The 26,492-nt window shown below is 39.8% G+C and overlaps 1 protein-coding gene across 1 annotated transcript in view; it reads left to right on the top strand.

Annotated features, from left to right (window-relative positions):
- egfra (epidermal growth factor receptor a (erythroblastic leukemia viral (v-erb-b) oncogene homolog, avian)) overlaps window positions 1–26,492 on the top strand; it is a 36,148-nt gene that overhangs the window by 5,911 nt on the left and 3,745 nt on the right. Inside the window, exons 2-25 of the mRNA XM_063885377.1 lie at window positions 12,256–12,407; window positions 12,918–13,104; window positions 13,213–13,344; window positions 13,478–13,546; window positions 13,855–13,973; window positions 14,439–14,580; window positions 15,100–15,216; window positions 15,577–15,703; window positions 15,816–15,889; window positions 15,977–16,064; window positions 16,216–16,415; window positions 16,577–16,709; window positions 17,121–17,211; window positions 17,816–17,973; window positions 18,895–18,933; window positions 19,079–19,223; window positions 19,457–19,579; window positions 20,740–20,838; window positions 21,982–22,167; window positions 22,516–22,671; window positions 23,350–23,425; window positions 24,219–24,365; window positions 24,502–24,599; window positions 24,698–24,865. Of these exons, the coding sequence (XP_063741447.1) occupies window positions 12,256–12,407; window positions 12,918–13,104; window positions 13,213–13,344; window positions 13,478–13,546; window positions 13,855–13,973; window positions 14,439–14,580; window positions 15,100–15,216; window positions 15,577–15,703; window positions 15,816–15,889; window positions 15,977–16,064; window positions 16,216–16,415; window positions 16,577–16,709; window positions 17,121–17,211; window positions 17,816–17,973; window positions 18,895–18,933; window positions 19,079–19,223; window positions 19,457–19,579; window positions 20,740–20,838; window positions 21,982–22,167; window positions 22,516–22,671; window positions 23,350–23,425; window positions 24,219–24,365; window positions 24,502–24,599; window positions 24,698–24,865 (3,026 nt within the window). The remainder of the gene's footprint in view (window positions 1–12,255; window positions 12,408–12,917; window positions 13,105–13,212; window positions 13,345–13,477; window positions 13,547–13,854; window positions 13,974–14,438; window positions 14,581–15,099; window positions 15,217–15,576; window positions 15,704–15,815; window positions 15,890–15,976; window positions 16,065–16,215; window positions 16,416–16,576; window positions 16,710–17,120; window positions 17,212–17,815; window positions 17,974–18,894; window positions 18,934–19,078; window positions 19,224–19,456; window positions 19,580–20,739; window positions 20,839–21,981; window positions 22,168–22,515; window positions 22,672–23,349; window positions 23,426–24,218; window positions 24,366–24,501; window positions 24,600–24,697; window positions 24,866–26,492) is intronic.

Raw genomic sequence — 26,492 nt, 5'->3', positions numbered from 1 at the left:
GATACCTTTGACTTTTTATATCCTCCCTAAATCAATCATCAAACAGGCGTCAGTCTGATCTTGTAGTTGGTGTTGCTTCACTTTAGCATTTAAATTGGAGATTAGTCTCTTAACATTATTCGAAAGAGCTTCTGTAGGTGTGGCATCTTCAATAATGACCTGAAGGCAGTTCTGGGGAGAAATGTTTCAAACAGTGCGCGCCCCGAAGAGGAATCCCCTACAGGGAAAGGAACAATAGCTTCACAAAACAAATCTCCATCTGAGAATATTTCTGAAGAAAGCATTGGTGAAAGGGTGGTGGCTGAACTCTGAAACGTGCTTCCCTTTAGAAGAACATTTAGCCTCTTCCTGTGTGGTCCATTAGCTTAGTAAACTAAATGGTACATTTCAAGCTGTGACTCACTGTTTGTGGTTTGGACTTCTGGCACATTTTGGTTAATTCATGCATTTTTTTTGTCAATGAATACCTGCATTTTTCAAAAGATTTTGGGATGGAGGTACAGGATGTTTAGCCTAATTTGTAATCCTTATTGCACTGTAAAGAGAGGGGGGCTTCCCGGCTCACATCCTGGTTAAAAGGATGTTGGAGCTCTTTAACCCGAGGGATTATTTTCCATGAGTTTGTATTGGCTGTGGTCTAGTATATTGCTTTAAGGTTTACCTTTTTTTTCACACTCATACCTGTTAACAATGGAAAACACGGCACTGATGTAAAATTGTTCTGCTTCACTTGACTCAGGGTTAACGATAATTATGTTAACATCAAAAGTTATAGCGAGTTAATTTACAGAATACACAATGTATGCCTTTCTGTAATCCCAATTAGTGTTCTCTGACAGTTTTTATAGCTTGACTACTTATTAAAGTATGTTTTCTTTGCCAGTGTTATTAAAGGCATTACTTGCTTCATTGCAAATGTGTGGTTGAGAGTCAATCAAGACGCACAGTACAGTATGTGCCTTTCCAGTGCTGAGAATATATTTTTTGGGAACATCATAGGCTTTATCCTCTGCACCTCGGGAATTGTATAACTTGTTATCTTGCTTCTATCTTGCTTAATGCTGGCACTTAGATGCGTGCATAGCTTATTAACTTCCGGATTTGATTTGCACTGAAGCGCATTGGGATATAAGAAACTTTCTTCTCAGAAAATACTTTCTCATATGCAAAGCATATACAGACATGTTGAATCACTTGTTACCTGATACCTCTGTTGCCTCCAGGTTTCCTACAGGCTAGACCCACTGTCCCTTTTGAATGGGCCTGGTATTGACAAGTTGCGGAGTGCAAAGCTAAAACTCTCAACTAACAGTGAGCCTATTGTGGTATACTGTAGCTTCCCTGGTCTTCCCAACAAGAGTGTCTTATACAGAATAAAAGTGAATAAAGTTAAAACTAGGCAAAGTGCATTGTGGGTATGTGGCCAAATTGGTTAAAAAGACAACAGGCATGACTGTGAAACTGAAAGACTTTTCCTAAAGAAAAAGGAAAGTGAGTGAGACAAATTAATTCTCATACAGCTCCTGTGGCTCATGTTGAGACCAAACGTGAATGGATGTCTCCTCTTAGCTGAGACTTTAAGTCTATGGACAAAAGGTTCTTTATTCGGGTCTTTGTTGTCTTCTTTGACAAGGGCTTATCTGTCTTCCATGACCTTAACTTGCCATGTAGACATGACTTTACAGCTCTGTGTCAACAATGAGGAGAAAGGCATCCCTGTATGCTAAGCAATATGAAGGCTGCTACCGCCAAATAGTCTGTTTAGCTGTTTAGGAGCGTTAAATTTGATCAAGGCATATAATCCCATACAGAAATATCAGGAGAAAAACATTGCAATGGTATCAAGACTAAGAAGTGTGTGTGTGTGGCTGCACTTACATAACCTAATTCTTTAAAATAAAAACATCAACGATATCAATTATAATACCAACATGCTAGCAGGTTTAATGTTTACCATGCTAATCTTAAATTTAGCAGGTTAGCATGCACACATGTGCTAATAAGCACTAAACAAGTACATCTGAGGCTGATGGGTATTTGAAATCTTTACCTGATGGGGGCCTACGTTTAAACATAAAGATTACCGAAGGTATTACAATTCATCATTCAGGAAAACATATCACCATTACATCTAATTTTTCATCTAACGTTTTTGAGATATTTCAGTCGGGATCAAAGTTTTGGACAAACCGATCAAATGAAATGTCCATCTCAACAGCCATGCCGCTCTAAAAATGCTTAATCAGGTTTTTTTTATATGCCTACACATTTTTTCATCATCAAGTCATTAGCCATAAGGACACAGACAAGTTATCACACAGACCAGAGGAGTATACTGACAAGCAAATACCAGACGTCCCCTCCTTGTGACATAGCTGTCTGTATTACGACTATGATGATGATAGGGCTGCTGGCAGACATTGTGTTGGGGTGTGTTAGAAAAACAAAAGAAAGATGTCATCCTTTCCCTCACCCCGGTTCCAGCATTTTACAAGGCAACATCACCTCTCAGGGATTTCATCAGTGTCGTAAAACGTATTTCATCTAAGCCATTTAAAGATGAGATGATAGGGTTGTTCATAATACTTGAGTGGTGGCAAGGCTCAGCTACAGAGCTGAAGTGATTTGTTTAACTCCCGGAGCTCTAAAACATAATATGCTTTAGTCACAACACAGCATCTTCTGTACTACCTTTTCTAATTACCTAGTAAGTCTCAACAACACCAATGCTTCGTTGAGCTCAGAATTAATTTCCTGGTGGGACTTTGAACGCAACATCTTCATTACCACATGTTTTCATAAGTGAAGCAAGAGGCCTGTAAAAAGGAGGAACTCTGCTTGCTTCACTTGCAATGTTTCCCTCCATAAAAAAAAAGGTGGAATGGACCCTGTTATGCAAGATTAACCACTTTACCATTATTGAAGGCCATATATTATAAGGATATTACCATGCACTGCATCATATTACAGCACTTAAAGCACCACTGATACATGATCGATATCTGCTACTCATTTTCATAACAAACCACTTCAGCCAGATAGCCGTGTAGCACGGTGGAGAATGGGTTCCCTGGTAGAAATACCCTGGAGTGCATAGTTGGACTCATGCCAGGCAGTAAGGATAAGCCCCCACCCCCCACCCCCTCCTCCTCAGCCCTGCAGTGTGTCCACTACATCAACAACCTCTTTCTGAGTTGATTAGAAAGCTGTCTGAGATTTTTCAAAACAAATGCACTTGTTCAGATTTGATCCGACTATTATTTTTGATAATCAGGCACCCATATGATTTACAAGAGATAAAAAATACTCAAAATGTAATTGGGTTTTTGGGTCAAAGGCCTCTTAAACAACCCATTGAACTGGATTTTGTTACGCAGTCAAGAAGGCGGTATTTAAAATATGCACGTTAGGCTGGCAGGAGGTGATATTGCTTTTTCTTCTTCCAGTATTCTGGCTTGCTATGTCAGCATTTTGTATACTTTTTATGTTCTGATATCTTATGCTTCCCAGTAATAAAGTCATCTGAACTGCCCAAGATTTATTCTAGGTTATAAATGCTTGGCACCTGATGGTGAAAACGATCAAAAATGAAATCCAGGATTTGTGGCTGGAAACACTACATCTGTTGAGCTCTTTGTACGTAATAAAAATAAAGAAAACATCCCAGCACATGGTCCATTTAGGAGCTTTTCTAGAACTTTTGATCGTTGTCCTCAGCACAAATAGTTTTCCCAGTTAACATGAGTAAATCCTTAAAGTTCCCAGGAAAAGGGAAATGTAAACCTTTATCCCTTTTGCTGGGAACTTTAGGGCTTTTTAGTTGATGTTGGCTTTAGAGTAGAGGTGGATATTTAAATTGTATAACATTACCTCTGTAGGAGATGGAGTTTGCCAAATGGCAGTTAGAAGACTCAGGACCTTTAGCTTAAAAGTAACTATTGAAAGTATATTCTTCACCTTGGAAACTGTAGCTGGCAAAGCAATCTTACAGCATTGGTAGGAAGAATATGTGAAATGATCAAACCGCTCCTAAATGGATCTTGTGCTGGCATTTTTGCCAACATATTTGTAATGGTTGCACATGTGTAATACAAACATACAGGTTTCATCCAATATTAGGTAAATATTGCATTAAAGATGTAAGTATTTGATGATACTATTCACTGGGAATCTGGCCGATTCTCACATTTTTCCCTTGGTTGGACATTGGATCACTGTAATGCTGGAAAGGTTTTGTATGCTGGCCCATACACCGAATGTCCACTCTCTGGAGTAGCCATGAGCGTTTCAAACACAGTGATTCTGAGCCAGGGTTCTTGTGTTTAACAGTGTCGCTGATAGTGAAAAAAAGAGTCTGCCAAGTCTGATGCCTTTGATGACTGATGCAAAGCAGCCAGGCCTTACATTGTCCAAAAGACCCTCTGTGTGTCTGTAGTGAGGGGGCGGCCTTGAAACAACCGCCCTCCTCAGTCATAATCATCTTAAACAAGCTAACGCATTGTTTCTGGGCTTTGTTAACCCTGTGCGATGTGCTATTTTTTGTCAGGAACAGGATAACGCCCCGCACGTTGACAATGGATGAAATCTGAGCCGTGGGCTTGTAGGAGAGGTGTTTGATGAAAAACTACCACCATTTTCTGTCAGTTGTTGCTGCTCACACTATCTCAGTGAAGATGGTTTTGAAAGTGCTGTGTAGATTTTATCAGAGATCTGTTGGGCCCCTAGTACTTGGCAGAAGCACCACATTGAATTTCAAGCATTGTAGTTCGATGTGTCACCAGGAAGATGCAGCTTAATTCTTAGGAGCTTTCCTGGGCAAATTAAATTGGTCATGCTTTTGGCGAGTACAACGCAACATGTAACAAAATACCCTTTCAGAGTGTTGAAAATTATGAGAGCTCCTCTGCTGTCCAAACTAATTCCCCAAGCTCTGTTTGTCCCTGACTCTTGCCCTCTGAGGAAGAAACTACTCATCAGTGGATTTAGGGGCCTGCTGATGTGTAAACCAGACGTTGAAATGGTGAGTAAGGCCTGAGCAACAGAGTGAAGCTTACTAATGCAAACCCCGGGGCTTTTGTAGAATATTCCTTTTATGGTTTCTCTCTATGTGAAGACTCCAGCGGGGCAGAGTTGCTGGAGATATGACTAAGGCAGTAACAGAGTTGTTGGCAGGCAACGCTGCGAAACAGCGGTTAGATCCACACACAAATGAGCCTGTCAGCAATGGGGCTAAAATAAGAAACCCTTAAGAAGAAAGGGTGCCTCAAGGAGTCTCTATCTCTTTCTGTTTAGATGGATGAGGAGTCCAGTGAGTGAGAGTTATCTGTCCTCTCTGTTGATGAGCTCCAATACAGACCTGCTGTTATGAACTGGGAATGATTAAACTAACAGGGGATTCCAGAATCACAGCTGCTTTCTCCTACTGGAATGATGTGTGAAATGTGTGGGTTCTTTAGCTTGTGGTTGTTGTTTTTCTTCCTTTCTTCCTGCGCTCTTCTTTTCCAGGCATGGCTTAGTGCCGGTTGGTCGACAGGGAGGGGGGGCATTGAGCAGTGAGTTAGCAGCAGTGTGCTGGACGCCCACTCCCTCTCCAGTCTTCCTCCCGTGCTTCCTGTGGGATTGAAGAGGAGTATGGTTTTAACAGGGAACGAGAAAGAGGAAAGAAATGTGGGGGTGGGGGGAGGGGGGGGGTTGTCTCGGCTAGAATGGGTTTCAATAGGGAGAATGTCTGGATTTTAAAAGAGGAAGTGGGTTGAATGTTGGGGCGTTTCAGGAGAATGGTGGGTTCATTATTGGAATTTAAATGGGACTGGGGCTAACGGAGGTTGTGTGAGTTTTGGGTAACAGGAGTGGGATTGTTTGGTGCCTTTATGGAGACTAATGGACTTCCCAACAGGGCATGTGGGAGAATTGCCTGACTAATGATATGTATTGCTTGATTATTTGGGCCATCATATTGGGCCCCTCGTCTGTCTGTAACAGCTGGGGAGTAAAAGGAGTGCAGCTGTGTTTAACTAACTCCAATAAATCAACTTGGTGCCCGGTAGTTTATGCCTTTTTCAATGCATCTACTATAATTTATGGTTTACTTATCTCTTAGGTCATGGATATGACTATTGGGTACTGAACGCATCAGTTCTTGAGATGAATTTGCAGTGTGTTGATTATTCACAGCAGTAGCTGAAATGATTACCAGCATGAATACAATGGAATCTCATCTGGTAAATCAGTTACTTGAAAATAAATGAATGTTTTTCTAAATTAAAGGGTTGGCTCATTGAATTACACAAAACATGTCTCCGGTCGTGTGTAGCCAGGCAGGCAGTGTTGCTTTAAGGTTTTGAGATATTTATCTCTGAGAGCTGATCTGCCTTCAATCCAATACAATTAAGGTGAATGGAATAATAGTGCGGGGCTGACGATTAAAAAAGGAAAGCTGCAAACACACAATTGAAATATCATTATCATTTAATCAAACATCAAGCTTTATATGACGTCGTGTTTCAGGAAAACTGGCCACTATACTGTGGCAGTCTCTTTTCAACTGGTTATAATTACCTTTATGTTTTGTTGGAAGCTTCTAAATGCTCCACTATTTTCAACAGCTATATTTCTGTTGATAGTGTTAGCGTAGGCAGGTAGCATAATTGGTTTGTCAGAGCTTCTATGCTAAAATCAGCATTGATAGTGAACCAAAGCAGAAAACGTAAAGATGCGTAAAGGTGCTATAAATGTCCCTTAGCAGACTATTTTGTGGTTTTTTCTATGTTGGTGTGTAACCTCAAATGACCGTTTCTCATTACAGTTTTCATTGTAAATACTTTTTACGCAAGACTTTTTTCCAAAGAAATGGTCTGTTGATTTTCCAGATTAACAGGGACACACATCCAAAAACACGTTTTAGTTCAATTTAAAACATTTCCTTTCAATGCTGTAAGCAGCAGAAACATTGTATCAGCATCCTTTGTACTGGGTCTGCACTTATTATTTGAGAGACCTGTGGACTTTTAATCCCATATAGACCATGCTCTATATTAATATAACATTAAGAATTTTAGATATTAACTGATATTAATGTCAACAATGGATCTGGCTGGAAAGAGGCGTTATAGTGGACTGATTTGTATTCTTTAGAGTCTAAGAAATGCTGATAACAGTTTGCAGGAGTTTGAGTATACATAGATGTATTTCTGTGTTTGTGCAGAACCTAAATCCACAGTTTCCTCACGCTGAGGCGGAGAGTAAACATTATGATGGGCCCAGCCACAGGTATCTGGAGTGTCTCACAGACTGTTGGAGAGTGCTCTTCAGGAGCAGAGAGTAAACATTAGCCTTTTTGGTCTTTATTTGGTCACTTTGTTGAGCTTTTAACAGACTTAACTTCAGTGACTTTGCTCAGACTCTGCAGGCAGAGCCCGGGAGCATAGTCGTAGAGGTTGAACTGTTTACAGGACATGTGACATATTCTCTGGGATGCTTCATTTGCTTGTGTTCTACAGCTGGCCGCCCCGGTGTTTTGTCCCCTTGTTAGGGGACAGGTCAGCCACGTTCATACATCAAGTGTGAGGCTTTAACACCCCCTTACCACAGTTTGACCAACAGACGGACCCTGTGTCCCACATGTTCATCTCATTTTGTAAAACCACAAACCACTCCTGACTCACTTCTTTTTTTCCTACCACTTCCCTTTTATCAGTTATTCTTCTAAGATTGTACATGAAGTTGTTATTTAGACTGTCCTCCTCCCGTAGAGACGACAATCAGCTGCCATCTGGTTCAGCATCGCAGGGTAGCCGCCTGAAACTGACCCTGTGCACAAATCAACTTCCTGTGAGGTCAAAGGGACTTGTGTTGCTGCATTCACTGAGGATACGGAGGGAAAACGGGGCGGGGGGGTATCCTCTATTTCTGACTGGCCCCTTTTTTCTTTTTTCTGAGGCCCCAAGATGTTTTCTCTAAGGGATTGATGCATCTCCCACGCAAAGGAAGATTGGTTTCCCCTGTACAGAGAGCAGGATATCGGGGAATTCTATGTCAAACTACAAAGTGTGTTTATAAGAATATAAGTACACACCACCAAAGACTGCACATACTGTCTACTTGTGCTACTGGTTTTCCCTTTATATGACATTTGATTCCTCGTCACCTCCTGAGTCGTAGCCAGAAATTCTAAGAGTTGGAGCTGAATGCACAGCAAGAATCCAGGAAGTGGATTTTTTCCCCCTCTTTATTCCCTGATAGTGGGCTTTGAGAGATTTATGCCTCCCTGAAATCTGGAGCTCTGGAAATTTGAGCAACCCCAAGTGCAGCCCAAATTCAAACTGAGGCCAATAAAAGCAGAATTTGTATTCCTAACCCCCCCCCCCCCCCCCCCCCCTCTTATCTGCATCCTCTAACCATAAATACAGAGAGGATATGAGGGGGTTAACCATAAATTACCACTAAATAAGGGAATTAATCTTGACATCAATCTGTTATCAGCGGAGGAACACTGCAGATTGAGTTACATCAGAGACTTTGCCGTAATGCTGTGGGCTTGGAGAGAGAAATAAACAAGTCATGTCAGTTAGCATTGTAACTTCCCTTTAATTATGTATAAGTTTCCAGATAATGTGATTATCAGACTCTGGACACAGCCTAACTGAATTGCAGGTAGTAAATGAGAGGAAGCGAATGCGGCAGAACCATCTCTGCTGTCTGTAAGAAGGTATACAGCATGATGATTTACACGTATAGTAGATGTCTCAAAATGAAACCATTAGATGTGTTAGAGAAGTTTTTGCCATATCCTTGGAAAGTTTGGTCAGCATTTGTGACTGATCAGTGTTTCGTCTCAAGGCCAAAAAACTACAATCCTCCAGACATGTATATGAGACTCAGTTTCCCTAGGTTGGTTTTCATTCTTGATATCTCACCATTTTTAGTTAACCTATCTCAAATATTTACTTTTGCCCTCTGTCATGACTTTGCTTTTATACTTGATTCACTTGATTTTCCCCTTTTCTCTGTCTTGTATGTTTTTTTAGCATCAAAGTCAAAAGACAATACTTTTTTACATTAAAGATTGGTGCCTACATGTTTAATGTGATGGTAATAATAACAACACAAACACATGTAACATATATCCAATACAATAGGCCTTAACTTAATGCTACCCTTGCTGAACATTTTGGCAAGTATTATTATTTGTCAGATGAAAACTTTGATAGCAGTCTCATATCTGTAGCAGCTCGTCATTTCATTACAAATCTCTCAAAGGAAAACTTTTTTAACTTAAAGGAATATTTCAAATAGGCTTATTATTAACATTCCAGTTTAAAATGTTCAGTATGAGACTCGCATGACTCTACAATAAATGTGAAGCTACTGCCTGCTAATGGTTAGCTTAGCTTAGGACAGACAGGACTAGGTCAAAACAGCTAGCCAGGGAGATGTTGAACTATTACTGTAACTGTTATGTTGTACCAAAGATAAGGTTTAACAACATTTATTTTTGTAAGATTTGAGTAGGCTTATGCTCCCTTTGCTTCTAGCTCCTGGGAAAAAAAACTGGTTTGACCTGTTATCTCTGCAACAGTAGCATGTGAATTCTCAATTTCTGTGTAAAGCTAAAGAATAAGCTAATTTTCTCACATGCTTAGCCAGTCTCTTTTTCTGTAGTTGTGCAGATCACATAGCCTCTAGAAACAAATATCTACCCACACACCCTTGACTTCCAACACTACTCCCCATGTAAACATGAACATAGTGATATTAGACCGCACATTTCAACAAGCTTAGATGACTAATTATCTGGTGTATCAAGTATTTTGCTTAGCTCTGACTGGTGGCTGATCAGCCCAATGTAATCCAGATAATATTTTGTTCTCCTCACATTGTTGCACACATGCCTTTAAACACACCCACACACACACTCATACCTACAGCACTAAAGAAGAGATATAACAGACCTGCCACTCCTTGCTCCTCAAGTAACCTCCTGGACATTTTGTGACGAAAATACAGCTGGAGGAAGTGAAGCAATCGCTAATTAGTCTTTGTCACAGTATCAGTTACGTCACTGCAGGCCCTACCCTGTGCATTTAATCACATTCCCAACAGTAAGCTCAAAATTGAAACAGGTGTTGTGGAAAAAAGCGTTTACGGTCATTTTAAATCAACAAATACCTTTACACACAGGTGTTTTAACTTTGCGAAAGGTGCTTTGCAAGTTATGCAACCTTTTATGACACATATATCTCCGATACTGTATATGAGAGTCGATTCAAGTCAGTGTTGCTATCTTTAAGTAATAACCTCCATGTAACTTCAGCCTGACCTTCTTTCGTTCTCATGGGTTTGCAGCCCGATGAGGAAGTTAGTTTATGGTCATTTACCACCTGCAACCAAGTAATGAAATCTACAAGTGGACAGAGGAGAATGTTTACTGTGGCTTTATACTGCGCCTTGCTTGAGCAATCAACTTTTTTTTTTTCTTCCTTTTCCACCACACAAGTCTGAACCTCTGCTGGAGGAAGTTGGTGAACCTTTATCGCAGTAGCTTTTATGGCTCATCATAAATATTAACAGAGCAAAACATTCAGACAGGAAGCAGCATGGAAGGTGTCCATAGATACTGATTTGTACATGTACTGTATATGTAATACGACAGACTAGTTAACCATTTTTAGCATCTGTCATTCAGAATGTCGAATCAGGTTCATTTATTATTCACAGCTGCACACTCATGACAACCTTTTTGTTTACTACAGTATGTTTTCTCGGCCTGCCTAATAATTAGGGGGCTAATTACATCTCACATGGCTCCTCTAATTAAAACGGTCAGCTTGCCGTTGCTAGTCTGCCTCTGTTGCCGGGGTGTTGGGCTGCTGGACTGCAGGGTTCATGTCAGGGAGATCCCTCAGGGACAAACTAATGAGGAGGCAGAAGAGGCAGGGTGGGAGACAGATGTTTTTTTCTAATTTTCACTGATTTAGTGCAACATTGATGTTGTTTTGTGTGAATTCAAAACAACAACTTGAAAAAAATGCACCTTGGAAGAGGAAAAGGACAAAATATTGGCTTCAGATACTAGTTTGACAGAGCTAAACGATGATGTTATGTCTTCTATTTAAGTTTTCAAATCAGAAATCCATCAGTGCATTTAAGCTAACTGTTATGTACCGGTGTGTTTCACAATTTGGAGCACATGTTTGCCTTTGTTTGCAGTCAAGATCGGACACGTTGTGGAATGTGACTCGACAGAAATTACACGGGCACCACTATTTCTAATAAAAAGAAGGACGAATATTTTCCTATTTCCCACCTAACTGCTTAACCCATAATACTTAAAAAAGAAAAAGCAATTATATGCTTATTATGTGTGTGGTTGCATGTATGAATTCATGTGTGTGTATCGGAGGGGCATCACACAGCTGGGTCTTTGTCTTATGCCAGTCAGAACCTGTCTGACCAGACTTCAGAAGAAGAAGAGCTGCTCTCTTAATACATGCATTTACCCTTCTAAAGACATGAGCGGAAAAAAAAGCCTTGTGTGTGTGCCCTGTACTTATCAGAAATACCGTCTTCCTTATCCAAACACTATCAGCCTGCAATTATAATCCTGTGGATATCTGTATGGTTTTGTTGTTATTGGCACTGAACGTTTAAGAAGGTGCATTGATCAGCATTTGTTTTAAGCCTTAAATTGTTAAAGAGTCATGTGTAAGACCAAAATCAGATATGGAAATACACAGCTGAAGTTATAGAGGCCGTTATCAATTATGAGATTTAGAGAGCTAGAATTCCCCCAAGAAGCGCACATATCATGGAATCTGTGACACACCAAATCTTTTCTCTGAAATGACACAAAAGGCCTGGAAATGCTGTTTGCAGTGGTTGTTTTAACTGGCCACATAGCAGTGGAAATCTCCTGTCCTTTGCCAGTATAAATACAGCCGACTCACTTTGACTTATGAGCCAGAACTGGCTTTGTTGCTGAGATTTGATTCCTATTGTAGATGCAACCCAGAGCGGTTATTTTCACATGAAAGTTGGCTAAGTTATGACTGTGCAGACCAAATACACAAACAGAGACACACACTGAGACAGTGATACATTGAGCCAGGGTGTTACATAAGCAATGGATGTTACTGACACGCTGGGCTTTGAATAATGATTGTGTGACATTGTGGTTGATTAACAATCATTTTGTATCTGTGTTTCAAGTATGATTTGAATAAACACATTCCCACTTGTTTTTGTCTTTTCCTGCAGTATGCCAAGGCATCGCAAATCGTTTAAACCTTCTGGGTTCCAAAGAGGACCATTACTTGAACATGGTGAAGACCTACAGCAACTGCACTGTTGTCTTGGAGAACCTGGAAGTCACCTACATGGAGGATCACCATGACCTGTCCTTTCTCACGGTAAAGCCTGTACTCTGTTAGCGGTGGAGGCCAAACAGGCACAAAACAAATGGGAGAAGTTTCCTATCTTCTCTTTGGTGGTCTTTATCCAGTTTGCCAGACAATCTCCTCACTGCTTTTTATCGCTTCAGTCCAGATAATTTAAATCAGTGGAGAGTAAGTCCGTAGTGACAAATGATTTAGTGTGTTCATGATGCGGTGAACACTGTACTGACAAGGGACAAGCACACTCACATGCAAGCTTACACACACAAAGCTTACAGTCAGCAGATATCATGAGGTAGTCCCAATGGTCCCTAGTAGGGAAGGGGCTTCCTTGCTCACTTTTTTAAAACTATTTTTGTCCACCCAATCTTTAGTTCGACACATTTTCTCTAACTAAAAATAGCTGTCGTAATCCCCATTATAGAAGCTCTTAATTGTTAAAATGCTGTTTTTCTGATACTTACATCAATCTCATGTACATTCATTGCAATAAGCAGTACAAGTAACAGATGTTTTTCTTCACAGTCTATTGAAGAAGTGGGTGGTTATGTGCTGATAGCCCTCAACACAGCATCGAGGATTCCTCTGCAGAACCTGCGCATTATTCGTGGTCATTCGCTCTACGAGGGATTGTTTGGCCTCGCTGTTCTGACCAATTATGACAAAGGTACAGGTCAGAGAACCAATGAGGTTCTTCTCACAAGCCTCACAGGTCAGTACACCTCTCTATTGCTTTACTGTAGTCCTCTTTCACCAAATTTCTCAAAATCAAATAAATTCTGTATTTTTATCAAATTAACGTGGCAGTTTTCTTTTGCAGAAATTCTTAAAGGAGGTGTTAACTTTGGGAGTAACCAGCCCTGCAATGTGGAAACGATACAGTGGTACGATATTGTCAACAGTGAGAACAAACCCAAAATGGTGCTGCCATTGGACATCAGCCCTACGCGATGTAAGTAAAAGACTTCACATCGCAGGGGAAAAACACTGCACATTATTTGTTACGTCAAATGATTTGGAAATAGTCAAGGGTTACAAGGATGTGAAGTTATAATTTTAAACTTTCTTGTGGTTTGCTTTTAAAGGTAAAAGATGCGACTCAAGCTGCTTTAATGGCTCATGCTGGGCACCAGGTCCTAAAAACTGTCAAACATGTGAGTATCATTCAGTGATTCATTTTTACCCTTAAAAAACCTGTGTGGTGAGGTCGAATACTACAAACTGTTTACCATGTTTTTAGATTCTTTTGAGAAACAATGAGTCTTTATGTTTGTATATGTCTTGGTCATTATTAACATTCATACTGCAAACCAACAACACCAAGTAGGAACACATTTCCAAACTTGTTCTATTGTTTTAGCCATAATTTGTAAATGCAGAATACTAACATGGCTAATCAAACATAAATAGAAGAAAAGTTGCTACAGGTCATTCCAATGACAGTGTCCTGTTTTATTTCCAGTCACAAAGCTGAACTGTGCAGAGCAGTGCTCTAAGAGATGCAAAGGACCTTCACCGAGTGACTGCTGTAATGAGCATTGTGCTGCAGGCTGCACAGGACCTCGGCCAACCGATTGTCTGGTGAGAGAAAGACACTTTCACATGGGGCACAAGAGTAATGATATCATAAAGTACATTGGGAAGATACAAACCTAAACAACAGAATAGTGCTTCATACCTCTGCAACACATCTTGATGAGAGACCTCCAACTAAACAAAGCCCTCACTCATCTGTTTTTATGATCACACATATTGTTATTGGTTCCAATACCAATGAGACGTATAACTGCTGATTAAATCTTTCAATTGGCAGTGCCTTCAGTATCAGAGTCTGCTCTCTCTCTCTCTCTCTCTCTCTCTCTCTCTCTCTCTCTCTCTCTCTCTCTCTCTCTCTCTCTCTCTCTCTCTCTCTCTCTCTCTCTCTCTCTCTCTCTCTCTTTGCAGCTCTGAGGATTAAGCTGTGGCTGTAGAGGAATGCAGTGTTATCATTAGAGTGGGGCTCTGTTATGGTCCCTGTGTACTGGATGACTCTTGTTTGTGCTGCAGGCCTGTCGGGACTTCCAGGACGACGGGGTGTGTAAAGACTCCTGCCCGGGCCTTATGCGCTACGACCCCAACCTGCACCAGCTGGTTCCCAACCCACATGGGAAGTACAACTTTGGGGCCACCTGCGTCAAGAGCTGCCCACGTAAGATTAGATCAACATAATATTCTAATTTGCTTTGTATTTTTAGCCAGGATGCTAATACATTATTTAAACCCACAGGACAGTGATATATAATCATTGCTGTAGCTGTTTTCTTGATAGTCATTCAATCAACATAAAACTGGTAGGCTTCACTAGGCAATATGAAACACATCATGCATGATTATGAGCTCTTTCACATTGAGGTATGCTGAACAAGGGCCCTGGTTGTCCTTCAGGGTTACAGTTTGTCCCAGTTTAATTATAAACTTTAGAAACACAAAAAAGAAAATGATTGAGTTTCAGGGCGTGTTAATGCAACAACTGTTCCCTCTCAGTTTAACTTACACAGGTCTGTCCCAGTGTTACTCAGTGTTTACTGTAAGACCCGCAGCATTACCCATAGTCATACCTTTGGTACAAATCATAGAAGAGATAATTGGTATTGATATCATTCAAACTATAAACATTAAACATAAAACGATTATGAAGTAAACAGCTTGTGTTTTGGAATGATTCCAGATAACTATGTTGTAACGGATCATGGAGCGTGTGTGCGGACGTGCAGTGCTAACACATACGAGAAGGACGAGGGAAAAATCAGGAAGTGCGTCAAGTGTGAAGGACTGTGCCCAAAAGGTGGGGGCTTAAGCTATCACTCTGCAACCTGGGGACATTTCTCACTCACCAACTACAATATGCTAATGAAGCTTTCATATTAATGAAACACTAGTGGTAATCCAATATTGTAATACATACTAATATAACACCTTAAAGGAACATACTGCAGGCATATCGATCATTTTCTTTGTCATACTTAACATACTTTTAATTGACATAACATTATATTGATTCTTGTATTGAATTTAAGGGTATGAATACTATTACAATAGTTGTTTTTGTTTTGCTAATTTTGGTTAAACCCAATACCAAAATGAGAGTAATGTCAAGAACTCTTAAAAAGCCTCTTAACTGATGTTGTTTTGTTATTGTTTACAGTGTGTAATGGACTTGGAACAGGAAACCTGACTAACATCATATCTATCAATGCCACCAACATTGACTCATTTAAAAACTGCACGAAAATCAATGGCAACATAGCTATCATCCAAACATCAATTCATGGGTAAGTTAAGGACATTAAACAGCATTACAGCATTTATGCCTTTGTATGTGTACTACGTAAACTCTACACCTTTACCAATGGCGTAAAACATGTACATTATTGTTATTTGTAGGGATCCATATACCAAAACACCAAAGATGGACCCTTCCCAGCTTGAAGTGTTTAAGACAGTTAAGGAAATAACTGGTAAGACTACATAAGGCATGAGTAATGCTTGACACCTTAAATACATGTGAAAGAGTTTAACAATAAACAATCCATGTGTTGCTTCAGGATACTTGTTGATCCAAACGTGGCCAGATAACATGAACTCACTCAGTCCTTTTGAGAATTTGGAGATCGTTCGTGGAAGAACTAAACGGTATGTTCCTTGTAAAGATCCCCCTGTAGATCCACAACCTTTAGATCGCTAGAAGTGAATTTTCTTTTCACAAGTTGAGTATTTTTCCAAGCTGTCATAAAACCTTTTGTTTTTTTACTCTTCCTGTTCCACCTTTTCTTATCCTGTGTAGTGGTAGCCGCAGTGTGATTTTGACTCAGCTCAATATCAACCACTTGGGCCTTCGCTCCCTCAAAGAAATCAGCGATGGAGACGTGATCATCTTTTCCAACCAAAACCTGTGCTACACCAACAAAAGCGACTGGAAGAGGCTCTTCAAATCAGAAAGCCAGAGTGCCAACATAGAGGGAAATGCTGATGCTGCAACATGTGGTAAATTGATCTTGGTTCCCCAAAACACATTCAGACAGACTCTTTTCGTTGATTTGTAACTTCTGAATACAAAATGCAAAAGCCAAATTAAATTAACGAAGTATAATTACAAAATTGGGTGATTATGCGGGAAAGATCCTTGAGATTGTTTTTTTTTTCAGCCCTGTTGAACAAGACTTGCGACAGGAAGTGTACCGCGGATGGCTGCTGGGGTCCTGGCCCGGACATGTGTTTCGCCTGTCGAGATTACAGCCGAGATGGGAGCTGTGTTGACTCCTGCAACATCCTGGAGGGGTAAGGGAGGAATCAGGGGTTTAATGCCTTTTAAACTCTGAAATGCAATGTTTCTGACGTTAGACAAACACACAGTCTGAACATCAGATCCATGCACTTTACAGTTAACTCCTTCAAAGTCTGTTTTCATACCACAAGCATTTCCAGACTAGACATGGGGATTTGTTATAGAATAAATTCAAAGAGCAAATACGATCCACGGTATTTTAAGTTAAACCTCCTGAGGATAGATGTCAAACACTGTAGCTGAAATGGCACATTTACTTAAACCTGTTGATCTTTGTAGATCTCTGTCAAACATTAAATCTTGACGTGCTTACAATTTAACTTGTGCCCTCAAAATAAGGATTACATGTAACTAAGAGGCGGTCCAGTGGTGAGAGTGTGTCAGCTTTGTTTTTGTTTTTGCAGAGAACAGCGAGAGACAGTGGTGAATAACTCCTGCATCGAGTGTCACCCCGAGTGTCAACGCGTGAATGGGACCGCGACCTGCAGTTCTCCTGTACGTCTGACACAACTAAACAAAAACATTATAGAGAAACAAACTGTGCTGTAGAGAGGTTTGGTGAACGTGATCTATTCATCTCAAATGTTCTCAGTAAATGTCAGTCGCCCAGATTAAAAGAAAACCACAAATTAACAATTACGTAGCATGAATTCCGTGGCTAAATGTCTCCATTAACAGCAGCTTTATTAGACCATAATGCAGTTCAGCCACAAGACGTGTTGTGTTTGGGATGAGGGGTGTGGCTGTTTGATCTAGCTGGAGTACAGTCTACTTCTGAAGGCCCATAATCTCTTCTTTGATTGAAAACAAGTTCCAACCCCTTTTTGGGTTGGTTGAAAATAGCTGTGGGCAATGTAGGGTTTTATTATTGACAAGAGAAGTAGACCGTTTAAAGAAAGTATTGCAATGTTGTGCTTGCATAAAGTAAATCCACACATTTCTGGGTGGGTTTTCGTCGTCAGACATTTGCGTCTTTATTAGGAAGATGAGCGCACCTAGTGTTGAGAAATTATTATTATGAGACAGAGCCGTTTACATAATATTTACTCCTCTCCTCAAGTGAGATGTAAACATCTCAAGGTTTCTCTTTGTCTTTCAGACATCTAAAAGCTGTACTAAGTGTGCCAACTTCCAGGATGGCCTGAACTGTGTTTCTCGGTGTCCACAAGGCTTGCCAGGGGAGGACGACATGCTGGTGTGGAAATACGCAGATGAAAAGAAAGTGTGCAAGCTCTGCCACAAAAACTGCACTCAGGGGTAACGACTTCCGACAGCAGAGATGAGAACTGGCACTGTTTTTCTCTGTGTTGCAAACATTTGTCTGTCGTAATGTTGATGCAGTAACTTAACCCGAGCCAGAAGGGTCAGCTGTGGTGCTGCTGGCACAGATTGTGGAGAGAAATTGACTCCTAATATGAAGATATTTTTGCTGAGATCAGTGATGAAAATTGACAATTTAGGATCTTGATGAAGATTGTAGTACATCTTCTAGTTTTCCTATTTATTAAACATTTTATACATCATTACATGTGTTACTTAAGCAGTTTTTCCAAAGCATATCATAATTGTATAGCTTTCTAAATGCTGTTATCATTGGTTTCCATTTATTTCAATGGAGAGAGGTCTAAACTGCACTATATAACAGAACAAAACTAACTTTGACACAACTGAACGAGATGTTCACTTTGACTGTCAACTTTCAGCCATTGTGGTGTCTGGTAAATGGTTATCGTAGATATTGTTTTAAACAAACCTGTGTTGATTGGCTTTTATAACCATATTGTGCAACATTTTGTCGGGTAAAATATGACAAAGCATGTATTTTCACTAGTTTATAGAGTTTTATAAATACATAATTGGACTACATATGAGGAAACTGACCTCAATGGATTGATGCATTCATGGTATTTAATCTGGTAGCAACTTGCAGAGAACTTGGATGCTTTTACTGGCAGAAGTCATATTTTCCTGCACACAATCAGTGAAATTAAATGTGTTAGGAAAGAGAAGTTTGGCAGTCAGTGATAAAAAAAAAGAATGTTCGAAATCTGATTGCAAAGCCTTTGCCTCATCGTTTTAGCTTCAAAATAATACAATGGACTCATATTGACCTGGTGAATCTGCAGTGTGAAATAGAAAATAAAGTATATATTCATAATCTTTTGCATTGATTTACAGGTGCATGGGGCCTGGTCTTAACGGCTGCCAGAGTAAAAGGTGAGAAAATACAGTCACACTGATGCTGAAGGATAAACTAAGTCAGGCATTCTGATCTAATCTCTCCTTCTTTCCTTGTTTATTGAATTTATAAATGTACTCCGTGTTCTATGCGTTCTTAAATTAGCTCCCACCTGTCTTTCAGCACCTCTGGCCTCTCCATGATCGCGGCTGGTGTTGTCAGTGGGCTGCTGGCTGTTGTCATTGCAGGCCTGTCTGTGTTTGTGTTGCTGCGCCGACGCCACATCAAGAGGAAGAGAACGACGCGCAGACTTCTGCAAGAGAGAGAGGTGAGATGAGGCAACTGAGTCACCACGCTTGTAGAGACATCAAGCTGTTGAGGAGCTTTTTTTTCACATGTTGATGATAATTTACAGTGAAACAAGCCTGATTTAAGCAGAGACGGTTATTTTTACTCGTGGTCTTTTGCTTGTTAGGGCAACTTTTTTCAATGTTTTTTTTTAAAGACTCTCTTGTGCTGTTTGCGAGACAGTATTTAAGATATTCAATCCTTACTTTCCAGTTGGTTGAACCGCTGACTCCAAGTGGAGAAGCACCAAACCAGGCTCTGCTGCGAATCCTGAAGGAACCCGAATTCAAGAAACTCAAAGTGCTGGGCTCAGGAGCCTTTGGTACAGTTTACAAGGTAATAACACGCTACATGCTGGTTTGTGTCTCCAAACACCTTTTTGTCAAAATTCGACTCCCGCGTCAAGCTTTATTAAAGCTGGAGCTGAGGAGTTCTGCAAGCGCCAAGTTTACATAACCAACACCCGTCACTGTTTTCGCTCATCTACATCTGTTGTCAATTTTTCAATTAAAAGACACATTTTTTACTTGCCAGATCATTCACAAGTGACTCCACTCTCACTTTCAGTGCTGTGTATGCATATACATATATTAATCTCATCAGGATATGTGTTTACACAGTGACATTGTGGGGACTTACTTGTCATACAGAGACAAAAGACTGATCTCTACTAAGTTTCTTTTAGGGTTGATTTTAGGTTAGGGTAAATTTGCAGAGGGAGAATGTAAATAAACCAAATGTTCTTACTTAGTAAAAAAACTAGTGTGCGCCTGTGCTTTTGAATGATTAAGAGCAATTTTAGTTTAAGATCTTTAGGACAATATTGTAAATTAAGGACATTCTTCTGAATGGCTATTTTAGGGTTGGGATTTGGTTATAGGATGAAGTTGGAATTAGTTTAAAGGGCTAGGCATTTAGTTTCAAAGGCTAAAGATAATCAGTGTTGGAAGAAGTATTCACATTAATAGTCAAACTACCAATGTCACATGTTTTGAATTAGAATTCAAAGTTCTTCATTCATCATATATCAGGGTTAGGTTATTCTTTAGAAGAATATCATAAAAAAATAGCAGGAGAATGTACTTTACGTTTCTAAAAGTCATTAAATCATTTGCAGCGGGTCGCTTTTATATCCTGTTTTTGATGTGTTTTGATGCATATAGGTCTATGTTTGATTGTTTTACTTTATTTAATGTTAATGTAAGCAAAGTACCAAATAGTTGTATTTGAAACACAGAGGCGAACTACATGAAGTGGAATCAGAAATATTATAGTACATTCTGAAATGAAACATGAAAGCATAAATAGATGTACGTTAAAGTAAATATCAGTTATTGAGTAATTGTGCTTTTTCCCCTACTGGCAGGGTTTCATTTGAGCAATACATGAACATCAGCATTTATAATTATACTGTATATTTGCATGTTTGTATTTGTGTTCAGTTGATGATTCAACTGTCATAAACACCTGCAAAATAACAAAATGTGTCCATACAGGGCCTGTGGGTTCCAGAGGGAGAGGATGTGAAGATCCCGGTGGCCATCAAGGTTTTGAGAGAGAAAACATCACCAAAAGCAAACACAGAGATCTTGGACGTAGGTTTACTGATTTATGTGGTACATTTTGGAATGCTTACTGTAACACTGAGTCAGAAAGAAAAAAGCCATTCATTTAAAATGACATTTCCAAGAATACTCCAGTGAAGTGTGTGCTACTGGTAGGAAAAGACATGTAAAAGTCAAAAAGTCCTTGGGCATTATCGCAATAGTTTCACTATAAGAAGATATAATGCTCAGAAGTCAGAAGTAGTTGCTTAATATGAGAATGATTGCTTCCCGATGTCAAATTAAACAAAGGCCCTCCTGTAATTTATAGCACATTTAACTTTAATTTAAATGTAAGATTTCCTATTTTCTTTGTAATAGAGAACATGTCAGGTTTCTACACGGTGACCTGTTACTGGCCTGTAAGGAAATGAGATTAATTCATTGGAGGGTTATGGTGGGCGTTGCTTTGTAACCCAAGGCAGAGGTGTTCTGGAAAGGAATGTAGATCTGTAGCTGCACTGCGAGAGTAGCCTGCATTATGCAAACTGATGAATGTGCATGTTAGATCCTGTAATTTTGGGGTCATTTTGCTCAGTCACCATACGTCTGTATATTGAATCGGACATACGCGTCCTCTGAACCTTATGGCTTTGGGGCAGAGGCTTGTTTTTTTTAATTACAGGGCCCCTATCAATAACGCACCTTTATACCGACATTTTTTATACTGTAAGAAACCTGTGGATAATGTTTGGGGTACAATGTATGTACTCACAATAGGAATTCTCCTTAATAAAGTTCAGTTTAAGTGCTGTTTGCATGGGTTGTAGGAAGGCTGTTGTTGTTGGCTTGAGCAGATTATCCCCATGATTCCTTCTTTAATTCGCAAAATTCTGTTATGGCGACTGAGAGTTTCCACTTGGCTAGTTATGAGTGCAAAAAACGTATCATTAAACAGGAATGTCATGTTTCTTATGCTATTAGTTTTGGTTTCATTGAAGATGGAAACGACTGTGCGAAGTATTTTTCTGAAACAGACAATTTATTTGTACCTATTTTTCAATGATGTGAATGCTTATTGTCTCCTTTTGCCCGTGCACTAGATAAGGGGGTTATTTTGTTGTTTGTTTCATCTGACAGCATTCAATTGATATAAACATTAAATAAAAAAATATATATTATTGTGCCCCACAGGAGGCTTATGTGATGGCCAGTGTGGAACACCCCCATGTGTGTCGCCTGCTCGGCATCTGCCTGACCTCCACTGTGCAGCTCGTCACTCAGCTGATGCCGTACGGCTGCCTGCTGGACTATGTCAAAGAAAACAAGGACAATATCGGCTCCCAGTACCTGCTCAACTGGTGTGTGCAGATAGCCAAGGTAAGACAAAGGCTTGTAAACGCATCACATTACATGGGGGGGTCTGTTAAAAAGCTACATTGAGCTTTACTTGCGAATGCAAAACAGTTGATCCCGTCTCCATATCTACCATAGATATGAACAAAACTAAATTAAGTGAGCATTTTTGCAGGGCAAGTTTTGTCTTGGCAACTGCTAGAAAGAAATACTGTGATGTATTTGTTTATGATGACAAGTTTATTATGAGAACACTTTGATATCTTGGATCATGTCGGATCAAGCAATGTTTACATTTCATATCAGACAGTTTTTGAAAAAGAGAACTGCACTTATGTAACGACTTGTTCTTTATCATTTGTTTGACTAAAGGGTATGAACTACCTGGAGGAGCGCCACTTAGTACACCGTGACTTGGCAGCGAGAAATGTTTTGGTAAAGACTCCTCAACATGTCAAGATCACAGACTTTGGTCTGGCCAAACTCCTCAACGCAGACGAAAAAGAGTACCATGCAGATGGGGGAAAGGTTGGTGTCTGTCTGCCATAATAATTAAAAAAATAAAAAACATAGAATTCTCCAATAAATGGGACTAATCGCAACCGTAAAGCCTGTTGAGTTTTGTTTGCGTTGTTAGACAAATGACTTCCCGTTAAGTATTTTTGCGCTATGTCATGAGAAATGGTAAATTAAACATGTGTAGTTTTGCACTAAATTGTATCGTTTGTAAGTGAGAATAAAATGTTCTGTCACAGAGAAGAGAAATGACAACTCAGATAAGTTCCTTCTCTTATAGATGTTTCTTGGTGAAACTGAAAGCAATATTTTCCTCCAAGAAAATATGTAGTGTGTGTTTGCTTGCAAATACAGGGGGACCTACATTATAGATGTGCTGTAGCACCCAATAATGTAATAGTTTCACAATATTATTATAGTTTCCAAATATGTGTGTTCTTTTGCTGTGTTTTGGGACACAAACTAACCAAAGATAGATAACAAATTGGATTTTTGTATGTCAGACTATTGCAATTCACCACCACTAGGTGACAGTATAGTTACTTGTTGTGGTAAAGCAAGTATTTGATTTCAGTTCAATAAAGTACAACAATTCCTTGTACTAATGAAACTTATGAAAGGAAAACAAGTTCAAGGTTATTGTCCAAATGTAAGATGAAATATATCACATCACTGCTTTTTGTTCTGCAGGTACCAATAAAATGGATGGCTCTTGAATCTATCCTGAACAGAACATACACACACCAGAGTGACGTATGGAGTTACGGTGAGTGCTTTATTTTGTGTTCTAACTCAGTGAGGCATTGACACTGATTGTGATGCAGACCGAGCTTGGATCCTTGTGTAACGTCAGATATGTAAAACAGCTGTGCTTTTATACTTCTGAGTTTTGGTGGCAGTCTCACTGGAGAAATATTTATTCATTGCCAAATAAAGAGCTTTAACAGCGAAGGCAGCTTTGAAGCTAGGATGTTGTTTTTGGATCTGTCAACATTTCAAAACACAACATGAGAAGGGAGAACATCTTGATAGCATCTCAGATTTTTAGGACACAGGTAACAAACCTACACATCAGCAGTCTCAAATGGACAATAACAGATCAGAGGAGATTGTTTTGCCACAACCCACGTTACCATTTCTTCTAGCACAAGTAGCACACATTTACACAGGTGCCAACACACACACACACACACACACACACACACACACACACACAGAACAGCTTTTTGCATTGGTCAGCCTCCAAATCTTCTTTCCCCAAGGGTTTTGATGATGCCTTCCGCTCAATATGGCGAAAGCATCAACAGATCCTGGCAGAAGTGACAAGCTTCCTTTCCTCCTTTTCCCCCTTCTTCAGTTCTTTCAACACAGATATGCATCCTGCTAACTCCCACTCCTGCAAGCATAGCCAATTTGTCAACATAGTTATTTTGATTCTGTGTGTTATTTGGGAAACTTACATCCTGTCATTCTCATTTCCTTTCTCTTTTATCGGGAGTAATACAAAGTGAATGACAGCTCAACAGACTGACATATACCAACTGTCCTCCTCTCTGTAGGCGTAACAGTTTGGGAGCTGATGACATTTGGGACCAAACCATATGATGGGATTCCAGCCAGTGAAATAGCTGGGGTCCTGGAGAAAGGGGAGCGACTGCCTCAACCACCAATCTGTACCATAGACGTCTACATGATCATGGTGAAATGTAAGCTTAATGGGCTGCAGTTAAAACCTGCTTTTTAAAAGTTAATTCACGTGGTATTTACCAGCTTTACAGATCAAATGTAAGTGTTTTATGTTTTTCTTGTCTAATGAGGATATTTGCTGATGTGTGTGTACAGGTTGGATGATTGATGCGGACAGCCGACCACGTTTCCGGGAACTTATAGCTGAGTTTTCTAAAATGGCACGGGATCCTTCTCGATATCTGGTCATTCAGGTATGATTTCACATCACATCTTTAGTCGCAGTTTATTTATTTATGGCTTTTACCATTTTACACCAAGCTGACTAGGTACATGTTATTTTCTATCCAAGGGCGATGATCGCATGCATCTACCGAGTCCTACAGACACTAAATTGTACCGCAGTCTGATCAGCGGAGATGGCATGGAGGACACTGTAGATGCAGACGAGTACTTGGTGCCACAGCGTGGCTTCTTCAGCAGCCCGAGCACCTCCATCACCCCGCTGCTGCACTCCACAGTAAGCTCATTCTAATTAAAAAGTCCTGATCAAAGGTTTTGGAAAAGGTGTGTCTGGACGCCTGTCTCTCTGACTCAGGTGTCATTAGTTGTACTTTGGCTCAGATTTTGGCAACAGCTGAGAAAATCCTGCATCCTGGCATAAAAAACAAATCAACACTAAAATGTGATTTATTCAATGCCACTGCTGATATTTCAGAAAAATCTTTCAGGGAAGAATCCTTTCTGCTTTGTGGTCAGGTATTTTAAAGGCGAAACGGATGCCATAATTGAGACATTTCTGACTTTATAAATCCTAAAATATCTAAAACCACCATCAAATTTGAAGAAAGGCCAGAAGAGGTGTTTTTGTTGGTAAAATTACTTTAGGCAAACAACCTGCCACTGGCCAGTAAAATAGTTATTACACAACTGGCCTCTGAGTCACTCTGTGCCTGTGAAAGTTCACAAGGTGGAGTAAATTTACTGAAAATCAACCAACAGTTATTCAAAAGATATGTTGTATGATAGTCCGTCATCAGTAAAACCACAACCTCAACAATAAGTATTAAGAAAAATAAAGTGTATGATAGCAGGGTAGACAAATTAAGGCCCGTATTATAAAATATATGCTCTGTATACACTGTATCTATAATGATTGGAAAATATTAAGGTACAATTAGTTGCATTAAGCTATTGCACCTCTTAATAGGATCCACCATATTTAAGTATAATCATATAATGGTTTTACATATAATTGAGATCAACAGACAGAATTTTATCACAATATTCTACTGAATTTTCAGTCAATACAGAGTTAACTGTAAAAAACAGTGAATGTAATGAGACTACCTTTACAAACTCACTCACTAGAATCCCTTACATTGACCTTTTTTAAGTGTAAGATGAGTAGCCTACCAGATGCTTTGGGGGAAGGATAACATTTCCCAGAAAAACAGCAGCATTAATTGTTGATTAAGAAATTGCACCACATGCACCAGCAGTGTACACTTTACCGACATGCAGTCAACTGTTTGAAATTTTAATTGTGCTATTTTAAATGTGTTTTGGGAAATGGGGCTCTGCATAAATCATTACCCTGTGAGACGGAATGGAAATAAACCCAGAGTCATTTTTCAGCTTGTTGAAAGTAATTCGCTTTCACATGAACAGAACACTGACGGTTAAACTGAATACAGGTGATCGAACTGCAGTCAAACTGATTGACCTCAAGTTGAATTTAAGCAGGTAGTTGTACCTGACTTGAACCCTGCTCATATTCAGTTTAACTGTCACCAGAGGACTATTTCTCCGCTTCCTGACCCCTACCCACTCATCCTCATCATCTTCTCTTCTCCCACATTTCCTCCCTGCTGCCCTTTGATTTATGAGAACTGAACAAGGAGAACTCTTCTACCTCAGGTTCAGTGAAGGCCCTGCGTAGGTCTGGCTCTCACACCTGGGAACATTGTCCGCACTGAAAGCCTGGTTAGCCGATACAAACTTTAAAGTGTGATTACCTTTGCAGGCACCTTTTAAAAAAATCTGCTTCCAATAAAAGCTCAGCAGAGGCCTTTCAGTAGGTGCGTGGCTCACTGTGGTCAAGTTTTTTTTACAGATGGTTGCTCCTTCAGCGTGTTTAATTTCCT

This window comes from Eleginops maclovinus, chromosome 6 (genome assembly GCF_036324505.1).
Source record: "Eleginops maclovinus isolate JMC-PN-2008 ecotype Puerto Natales chromosome 6, JC_Emac_rtc_rv5, whole genome shotgun sequence".
NCBI classification, from domain to species: domain Eukaryota; kingdom Metazoa; phylum Chordata; class Actinopteri; order Perciformes; family Eleginopidae; genus Eleginops; species Eleginops maclovinus.
The sequence above is the reverse complement of the archived record's forward strand: the minus strand, read 5'-3'. Positions and strand labels throughout refer to the sequence as shown.